Raw genomic sequence first — 11,019 nt, forward strand, 5'->3', positions numbered from 1 at the left:
CCATTTTACAATGTGGAAAAATTCAATGCAACTTTCTTGTCGCTTTCAGCAACAAAATGCACCAAAAACACGGCTTGGATGTTTATTATTCCTCTACTGTGCCAGCTACAGAACACAAACACTGTTTATCATGTTAGATATTAGAGGTGTGCGAAATTTCCAACTCTTAGATTATTCGTGATTCGGCCGTGGAAGATTCGAGAACGATTCACAAACATCCAAATTCCGATTATTGAATTATACCAGGTAAAGCAGAACTAAAACACAGCGCGGTCTTTGGGATGCAATGAGGAACGGACTGAGAGTAAATATCATGTACAACTCATGCCACTAGATAAAAAAACAATAATACCTGACTGCGGCTGACAGCTGCTTCAAATAATGCCCAGTTGTTAGTTGCTACAAACATACGTACACGGCTATAACAGATATCACTTATATGTAGAACTAGATGCAAAATGACAGACGACGGCGGCGTTAAAACATAGAACTAGATGCGAAATGACAGACTTGCCGTTTAGTAGTTGCCGCGTTATAAACAGCCACCATCTTAAAGTAGTAGACTTCTTTTTACCGTGACAAATGAGCGGGAGCCAACGCTCTGGTAAGGCGGCGAAGGAAGTCCGCGAGCGGGTCACGTACGGATCGCCTGGCTTTGTTCCTTCGCCGCCTTAGGGGAGCGTTGGCTGCCGCTCATTTGTCACGGTAAGCGATTTTCATTGCTAAAGGAACACCTGGTTGTGCTGTAACGGTTTTGCGGGGATTCTGGGATTGACAAACTTGATCTAGCGTCATCGTTACCCTTGTTATGCTTATTTTTGATACTTGTTTGCTTGCTTTTGTGGGATTGTAATCAATAAATCTCATTTATTCTGCATTTTCTAATCAATAAACATTGTCTATTTTGCAACAGTGTGCCTGTTACTGATTCACCGCGAACCTGGAAATTTCGGAAAACAGCAAAATGGCGCAAATACCATTGGTATTTGCAAGATTTCACTCAAGTGTAACAAAATTATGGCACTGTCAAAATGATTAAATTCAGCAAGAATCTTCACTTTGCAGATCTTTTTCCAGATTTTTTAGGTAAAAATAAAACAGGTACAATAAAAGGTAGGATTACAGGCCCTTTTTCTTCCCTTCAACAGAGAGTGTTCGGATCAAACACTCTGGGTGAACACTTACCTGTGTACCTGTGTACATCCACGCGCGTCCCCGCAACAACAGCACTGTTTCACAGAGCCTCCGCCTAGTCTACGCTCAGCAAAAACACTTTTCTAACCCACTTAAGACTTGTCCTAACAGTAAACAATGAAATCCATTGTATAGAACCTTTAAGTGATATAACTTCAATTCTCTGCGTTTTTTTATGTGGCTTCACTTCCAGGTATGTCATGTGGTTAGGTGTGACTTATCAACGACTGGATAAAATTAGTTGACATTTGTTTTTGGGTTTTTTTTTTCAAATTTTGGTTTGCTTTTAAGTTGGTCTTCAACTTTATTTCAAATCGCTTTAAAAGTCTTGCATTTAACTTGCCTCAAGCTGTCGAATCCCTTCCTTTATTCACAAACAATACAAATATGCTCCACTTAAATTTGTCATTTAACAATCTCTCCCTGTCTGTTCCATTTTTGGGACATTCAAACCCTTACAGGTTCTGACAAAAGACTCCGTGACAGTGAGTGTGGATGGCGTAGTGTACTACCGGGTTCAGAATGCTACTCTGGCCGTGGCCAACATAACTAACGCTGATGCCGCGACACGCCTGTTGGCCCAGACCACACTGAGGAATGTCCTCGGTACTAAGAACCTGGCGGAGATCCTTTCGGACCGTGAAGAAATTGCACACAGCATGCAGGTAGAGTCCCATTCTTCACAGTCAACTTGCATACCAGCCTTCCTAAACAACATAGCTATCAGTTTAATAATAGTTCCATGTTACAAAAAGTTTTTACTTTTTCTCCCTCTCCTGTCAAGTAAATATTATTTCACCAAAGTTTTTGAATATCAATGGTAATAATCAACTATAAATTGTGAATTTGAGAAAGTTCATCCATTTCCTGCACTGTATGAAGTTGAAATGAGTATTGCTATAGTTAATAATCTGGGCATGATTACTCTTGTAACTAGTGCTGCAACGTTTAATCGAATAACTCGAGTATTAGATTAGAAAAAAAGATTCGAATTAAATTTTGCTGCTTCGAGTATTCGTTTAATTCAAGTAATTTAAAGTGTTTGCATTTAGTTTTATTGATTTGGGTGGATACACTGCCCTCTAGTCCGTCTCATTTCACATGGCTGAATCCAGCAGCTCCATGTTAAGACCAACATAAGTTTTTGTTTGAGTTATTGTTTTTTTTAATGCATTCGTTATTTAGTTTATAGGTATATTTAGCTGTTTTTGTAGGAATATGTGTCTGAACCATTTGTTAAGAGCATTGTAAAAAAAAAAAAATTTTTTTTTTTTAAAGTTATAGCATTATATAGTTTTTATAGCTATATAGTTTTATAGCATTTAAGCTAGTGAACTTTTGCTGTGTAAGTTAGCAAATTGTTCTTTTGTTGTACATAGATCCTTATTTATTTAATTTTGTTATACCATTTGAGGCTCAGCTCAGGTATTTTAATTTTTCATGGTGCTTATCCGATTACTCGATTATTCGAACTAACTAGTTCATCGATTAATCGACTACTGAAATAATCGATAGTTGCAGCCCTACTTGTAACCCCAGTAACTCCTGTCACTCCTCACTCCTCACTTCTCTAGTACATTTTCCTCAGCACTGCACTATATACCGTAATAGCGTTTGGCTTTTTTCATTGTTGCTGTTGAGTATCCACTTATCATCATGAAAAATGGTACAACCTTTGTCGTTTTGAGAGAACCTGTTGGCTTGCCCTCCCACCCGTGTTTTTATTCTGCTGCGCATCATACACACAACTGTGCCAGCAGGTTTATTTTCCTGCCAACTTCCCAAGTCAAGCTGCACACTCACAGACAATGGCAGAAGGGGAGCATCAAAATGATCATATATATTTTTCCCGAATATGATGCCCACCCAGTAATAATTCTAGGATGAATTTTTATACCCACTTTGACCAGCAGCTATTATAATTTCACTGACTCCTAGCCGTTTCAGTTTGTCAACTTGAATGCACTAATCGCACACTAACTTAGTTTATGTTTATCCCTTTATGTTTATCACTTCTCAGTCATCTTATTTTTTAAATATTGTAGATGTTTTGACCGAAACAGGGTTTTTGGGGCCGATCCTTAAATTGGTGGCTAATACATAAGATCTGATATGCTGCCCAATAAATGAAATGAAATGAAATACAAACAGTGATTAACATAGGATACTGTGTTTAAGTTACTGCAATATTGGCACATGAAAAACATACGCTAGCATCCGCAGTAGCGTGTTTTTTTTTTTTTTTTTTTTTTTTTTTTTTTAATGGCAGCGGGAGCAAAACTGAGTTCACAATACTTTATTCCAAAATTTAACAAACTACTTAAATCAATCTACAAATCCATCAAAGTCCACATCTTTTGTATCCGAATTGAACAGCTAGGCTAGGTCTCCATCAAACACACGGCAGCTCAACTTCTCTTGAGGCAGCGTCTTCCTCTTAAAAATCACCATATTTGGCAGTTTCTTTTGGTTTCACGTACAGTGGGGCAAATAAGTATTTAGTCAACCACCAATTGTGCAAATTCTCCTACTTGAAAAGATTAGAAAGGCCTGTAATTGTCAACATGGGTAAACCTCAACCATGAGAGACAGAATGTGGAAAAAAACAGAAAATCACATTGTTTGATTTTTAAAGAATTTTTTTCCAAATTAGAGTGGGAAATAAGTATTTGGTCACAAACAAACAAGCAAGATTTTTGGCTGTCAAAGAGGTCTAACTTCTTCAAACGAGGTCTAACGAGGCTCCACTCGTTACCTGTATTAATGGCACCTGTTTTAACTCATTATCGGTATAAAAGACACCTGTCCACAACTCAGTCAGTCACACTCCAAACTCCACTATGGCCAAGACCAAAGAGCTGTCGAAGGACACCAGAGACAAAATTGTAGACCTGCACCTGGCTGGGAAGACTGAATCTGCAATAGGTAAAACGCTTGGTTTAAAGAAATCAACTGTGGGAGCAATTATTAGAAAATGGAAGACATACAAGACCACTGATACTCTCCCTCGATCTGGGGCTCCATGCAAGATCTCACCCCGTGGCGTCAAAATGATAACAAGAACGGTGAGTAAAAATCCCAGAACCACACGGGGGGACCTAGTGAAATACCTACAGAGAGCTGGGACCACAGTAACAAAGGGTACTATCAGTAACACAATATGCCGCCAGGGACTCAAATCCTGCACTGCCAGACGTGTCCCCGTGCTGAAGCCAGTACACGTCCAGGCCCGTCTGCGGTTTGCTAGAGAGCATTTGGATGATCCAGAAGAGAACTGGGAGAATGTGTTATGGTCAGATGAAACCAAAATAGAACTTTTTGGTAGAAACACAGGTTCTCGTGTTTGGAGGAGAAAGAATACTGAATTGTATCCGAAGAACACCATACCCACTGTGAAGCATGGGGGTGGAAACATCATGCTTATGGGCTGTTTTTTGCAAAGGGACCAGGACGACTGATCTGTGTAAAGGAATGAATGAATGGTGCCATGTATCGAGAGATTTTGAGTGAAAATCTCCTTCCATCAGCAAGGGCATTGAAGATGAGACGTGGCTGGGTCTTTCAGCATGACAATGATCCAAAGCACACAGCCAGGGCAACAAAGGAGTGGCTTCGTAAGAAGCATTTCAAGGTCCTGGAGTGGCCTAGCCAGTCTCCAGATCTCAACCCCATAGAAAATCTGTGGAGGGAGTTGAAAGTCCGTGTTGCCCAATGACACCCCCAAAACATCACTGCTCTAGAGGAGATCCGCATGGAGGAATGGGTCAAATACCAGCAACAGTGTGTGAAAAGCTTGTGAAGAGTTACAGAAAACGTTTGGCCTCCGTTATTGCCAACAAAGGGTACATAACAAAGTATTGAGATGAACTTTTGGTATTGACCAAGTACTTATTTTCCACCATGATGTGCAAATAAATTCTTTAAAAATCAAACAATGTGATTTTCTGTGGTTTTTTTTTTTTTCACATTCTGTCTCTCATGGTTGAGGTTTACCCATGATGACAATTACAGGCCTCTATTATTTTCAAGTGGGAGAACTTGCACAATTAGTGGTTGACTAAATACTTATTTGCCCCACTGCACTGCAAAAACCCACCTCCTTAAAACGGGGGGGGGGGGGGGGGCTTAAATTCCCCTGTTTTCAGTGTAAATCTAGTAGAAATAAGTGAAATGATCTGCCAATGCTTTAAGTAAAGTTTACTCAGATTTCTTGAAATAAGAAAAATAGCAAACTTAAGCTAAGCTTGAGACTTATTTTAAGCAAAAATATTTTATATTTAGTCTTAAAAGAAACTTATTTGTCAGAAATGTTCTTAATTCAAGAATAGATATTGTTCGAAACAAATTTTCAAAACATTTTTCTTCTTGATTTAAGGGAAAAATTACCAACTTTTAGATGTATGGCCTTGATAAGAACAAATAGTAACATTTACTGAAAGTAAGTAGAATCATCTGACGCACTAATCTGTTAACTAGCCTTTAACGCTCAAAACAAGATGGACAAAATTATTCGGCTAGATTTAAGAAAAAAAAAAAATCAGATTAAGATGTTATAAATTTGCAGTGTGAAAGTTAGTATAAGTCAATACAGATTTTTTTGCATTAATCATTTAGCCTATCAATTAATTAGGTTCATATTGGTGAGAAATGTAGCCCTGACCCCCGCTCACCCAGTCTGTTTGGTCTTATTAACCTCCCATCCCCAGCAAAAACTACTTGGAGGCTATGCTGTGATATCGTCCCTACAAATATTAAGACCAAACCTACGCCCTTGGGTTCACATATGGACCTCTGATGGTCCATTGCTATTTTATAGCGAGGTAGACTGTAGACCGGCTCTCAGAATAACTCGTGCTTAATGTGTACTTCTGGTGATGGAGTTGGCCAAGCAGCTGTTCCAGGCACATAGCACAACATATTTCTACACTATTGAAATCACAACAGAGGATTTAAGTGCCCCCTTGCTTGGAGCCATTTTCTTGTGCTACATTATTCAGCTGCAAGTGTTCAATTTAAAGTTAACAAACTGAAGAGAAGTGAATCAACTAAGAAACAGCAGGTGTTTGTGCATCTAGCACACATATTTATTCATCATTTGACCCTGTGAATAATTTAAGGTTTTTCACTAGCGCTCTATCAGTTGGTTGAGGATTTATGTGAGTCATAAACTACTCTCATCTTCACGCTGATGTCAAGTGACATATCCTGGATGTGTGTAAAATAGAACATCTGGCATTCCCACTGATGAAAATGAAAAGTCTGCCCTCTGCTGCCCTCACGTGGCAAACAATATTACTGAAAACTTTTAATTAAATAAAATAAAATTAAATAAAAATTATTAATTCAGGGCGTAACTATATTTGCAATGTTCAAGCAGCAGGTTAAACTTGATTTTTGGATGAAAATTAAAATGAAACTAAGTAGTGCTAATATTTGGTGGGTGATTAGAGAGAATAATTTTAGTAAGTTGGGTGCCTCTGTCATTCTTGTATTTGGTCTTGATAGGCAGAGGACATGATCACGTTATTGTAATTCAAAATTACATTTATGAATTGCCAGCAATATTAGAAAACCTATTTAATTTCTGTCTGTGCTTTGTTAGTCCACTCTGGATGACGCTACTGATGACTGGGGTATCAAGGTGGAGCGAGTGGAAATCAAAGATGTCAAGCTGCCGCTGCAGCTCCAGAGGGCCATGGCAGCCGAGGCTGAGGCCACTCGGGAGGCCCGAGCCAAGGTATGGTGAATTGCTGCACTCAGTTTAGATAAAACAGTTGTGGTCTACCAAGGGATTATTAGTCAGTCCTCTGTAGTAGAGGATTTAGTGTTTGTATGTTTTAAAAATTGTATTTCCTTCATTTTTTTCTGGCAAATTTGTCGTAGTTGATCAAGCATTTCTCAGGTTTTGAAATGAAGTACAAATTTGAGTTTTGCTTCGTTCTCCTGTTGAAATTAATGGGAAATATTGAAGATGCCCTACGGGATTGAGGTCATCTAGTTTAAGTAAACGGGTAAAAATATATTAAGGCTGTCAAACGATTAAAATTTTTAATCAAGTTAATTACAGCTTAAAAATTAATTAATCGTAATTAATCGCAATTCAAACCATCTATAAAATATGCCATAATTTTCTGTAAATTATTGTTGGAATGGAAAGATAAGACACAAGATGGATATATACATTCAACATACGGTACATAAGGACTGTATTTGTTTATTATTACAATAAATCAACAAGATGGCATTAACATGATTAACATTCTTTTAAAGCGATCCGTGGATAAAAAGACTTGTAGTTCTTAAAAGAAAAATGTTAGGACAAGTTATAGAGATTTTATATTAAAACCCCTTAATGTTTTCGTTTTAATAAAATTTGTAAAATTTTCAATCAAAAAATAAACTAGTAGCCCGCCATTGTTGATGTCAATAATTACTTACACAATGCTCATGGGTGCTGAAGCCTATAAAATCAGTCGCACCCAAGCACCAGCATAGGCCAGCAAAACTCCATAAAACACAATTAACAAGTGAGCGCTTCACTGTACCATCATTTAAATCTGTCTGAGCGGGGCATCTGCGTTAATTGCGTCAAATATTTTAACGTGATTAATTTAAAAAATGAATTAACGCCCGTTAACGCGATAATTTTGACAGCCCTAAAATATATATATACCGGTACTAGTATATACTGGTCCTTCCAAAAAAATTTGCATATTGTGATCAAGCTTATTATTTTTTGTAATGTACTGATAAACAGTAGACTTTCATATATTTTAGATTCATTACACACAACTGAAGTAGTTCAAGCCTTTTATTGTTTTAATATTGATGAGTTTGGCAAAAAAAAGTCAAGAAAAAACAAAATCGCTATCTATAAAAATAGCATATCATGAAAAGGTACTCTAAAGAAGCTACTAACCTAATCATCTGAATCAACGAATTAACTCAAAACCTCTGCGAAAGATTCCTGAGGCTTTTAAAAACTCCCAGCCTGGTTCATTACTCAAAACCGCAATCATGGGCAAGACGGCCGATCTGACTGCTGTCCAGAAGGCCATCATCGACACCCTCAAGCAAGAGGCTAAGACACAGAAAGAAATTTCTGAGCGAATAGGCTGTTCCCAGAGTGCTGTATCAAGGCACCTCAGTGGGAAGTCTGTGGGAAGGAAAAAGTGTGGCAGGAAACGCTGCACTACCAGAAGAGGTGACCGCACCCTGAGAAAGATTGTGGAGAAGAGCCGATTCCAGACCTTGGGGGACCTGCAGAAATGGTGGACTGAGTCTGGAATAGAAACATCCAGAGCCACCGTGCACAAGCGTGTGCTGGAAATGGGCTGCAGGTGCCGCATTCCCCAGGTCAAGCCACTTTTGAACCTGAAACAGCAGCAGAAGCGCCTGACCTGGGCTAGAGAGAAGCAGCACTGGACTGTTGCTCAGTGGTCCAAAGTACTTTTTTTAGATGAAAGCAAATTTTGCATGTCATTCGGAAATCAAGGTTCCAGGGTTTGGAGGGAGACTGGGGAGATAAAATGCCAAAATGCCTGAAGTCCAGTGTCAAGTACCCACAGTCAGTGATGGTCTGGGCCCTCTGGGGTGCCATGTCAGTTGCTGGTGTTGGTCTACTGTGTTTTATCAAGGGCAGGGTCAATGCAACTAGCTATCAGGAGATTTTGGAGCACTTCATGCTTCCATCTGCTGAAAAGCTTTATGGAGATGAAGATTTCATTTTTCAGTACGACCTGGCCTACCACCTGTTTACGTGCCAAAACCACTGGTAAATGGTTTACTGACCATGGCATTACTGTGCTCAATTGGCCTGCCAACTCTTGTGACCTGAACCCCATAGAGAATCTGTGGGATATTGTGAAGAGGATTTTGAGAGACAACAGACCCAACACTGTGGATGAGCTTAAGGCCGCTATCGAAGCATCCTGGGCCTCCATAACACCTCAGGAATGCCACGCTGCATTGAAGCAGTCATTTCTGCAGAAGGATTCCCGACCAAGTATTGAGTGCATAGCTGATATAATTAATTAAAAGTTGACTTTTTTTGTATTAAAAAACACGTTTTGGATCGGTCGGATGAAATATGCAAGTTTTTTGAGATAGGGATTTTTTGGGTTTTCTTGACTTTTTTTGCCAAGATCATCAATATTAAAACAATAAAAGGCTTGAACTACTTCAGTGGTGTGTAATGAACGTAAAATATGAAAAAATATGAAATATATCAAAATCTGTTTATCAGTACATTACAGAAAATAATAAACTTTATGACAATATGCTAATTTTTTGAGAAGGACTAGTACATGCACAAGAAAAACTGCACACACTGAGAGGTGTGCTAGATAGGGTCTGGAAAAAAACTTAAGTTTTGAGTTTTGACATTTAAAATCAGTAGGTACCTGATTTTTACAATTATGTCATTCAGTAGTTTTAGCTCATCAATGTCAAAATGGAAGATGACAGTCCATTTTTGCCCTCCCAGGTTATTGCCGCAGAGGGCGAAATGAACGCCTCGCGGGCGCTGAAGGAGGCGTCGCTGGTGATTGCAGAATCTCCGTCTGCCCTGCAGCTGCGCTACCTGCAGACCCTGAACACCATCGCTGCTGAGAAGAACTCCACCATAATTTTCCCTCTGCCTCTGGAGATGATGCAGGGCTTTAATAAACACTAGGCATGACATGGAAACATCCACCGAACGAGCATTAGCACCGAAAACAAGAACGTGACCTACCACTGATGCATTTTTTTTTTTTTTATGTAACGCCTGATGCTGCAACCACTGCCAGCGTGAATTTTTAATTATCAATTTTTATTTCATAGTAATTACTTTAACATGCACTCTGTCTGCATCACTGCATGTTTTTACTACTTTTAATTTTAACCTGGTTAGAAGGCTACATCCAATACCAGAAGGGGAAAAAACTATTCTCACTGTTTTACTGTCTGGTTGATTTTCAAATTAATTTCTTGTACAAGCAATGAATTAAACCTCTCAGGCTGAAAAGAATAGCCAATAAAACATGAAGCTTACGCAGTGAACTAGATGCCACTGTGTTGTTTAGCAACTTGGTCCAAATGCTGCCAGCAGGGAAAGGGCAAGAATTTTTGGCACTATGAGACCGGAAACAAGTTTATTTTGCACAATGGTGCAATTAAAATTGCACTATTTAGTGAAAAATATAAGTGTTTTAGTATGTAAGTGGACCTAACTAGGTTTTTACACCACCGTGCCATCAGCTGGAACACCCTTGCCCTTAATCCATGTTATATTACCACAAATAAATTGTCACCTCTAAAATATTATTCAGTTTAAGATCTATAACATGTTTTTTAATGATAAAACACAAAAAGAGCTAATACTAATCTTCATAAAGTCTTTAAATATGCTATTAGTATATAGTATAGATTAAGAATTCAAAGAATGCTATACATGTAACCGTGCCATTTTCCAGAATGCAAGTGTTTTTCTTGCTACAGTGAACTCCTGTTTATGTTTAAATTTTAATAGGTTCACTAACGTCAACAAAAGTTATGAGAAAAAATACAAGAGGTATTTCAATCAGTATTTAGCTGTATTCTGGGTTTGGTTTGATTTTTTTTAGGGTGATGTGGTAGGGGATTCACCAAACTTAATCAAGCCATATGTGTGTTAAATGTATATCTGCTTCATTCGTATGAAAGAAATTTCCTTTACAACCCTAGTATTGTGTTGCGGTCAAAGTTCACCTTTTTCCAAGTTTAGGTATGCAAAAAAAAAACAAAACAAAAAAAACTTTTTTTCATGCCCAAACTTGAAAATTGGTCGATCTTAACCTGAAAACA

The 11,019-nt window shown here is 38.4% G+C and overlaps 1 protein-coding gene across 2 annotated transcripts in view; it reads left to right on the forward strand.

Annotated features, from left to right (window-relative positions):
- Positions 1-10,705, forward strand: part of stom (stomatin) — a 30,712-nt gene extending 20,007 nt beyond the window's left edge. For both annotated transcript variants that reach the window (XM_057818704.1, XM_057818703.1), the window contains 3 exons: positions 1,656-1,859; positions 6,797-6,931; positions 9,680-10,705. In XM_057818704.1, the coding sequence (XP_057674687.1) occupies positions 1,656-1,859; positions 6,797-6,931; positions 9,680-9,868 (528 nt within the window). In that variant the 3' untranslated portion in view covers positions 9,869-10,705. The remainder of the gene's footprint in view (positions 1-1,655; positions 1,860-6,796; positions 6,932-9,679) is intronic.
- The last annotated feature ends 314 nt before the right edge of the window (positions 10,706-11,019 follow it).

Source organism: Corythoichthys intestinalis, chromosome 17 (genome assembly GCF_030265065.1).
Source record: "Corythoichthys intestinalis isolate RoL2023-P3 chromosome 17, ASM3026506v1, whole genome shotgun sequence".
Lineage (NCBI taxonomy): Eukaryota > Metazoa > Chordata > Actinopteri > Syngnathiformes > Syngnathidae > Corythoichthys > Corythoichthys intestinalis.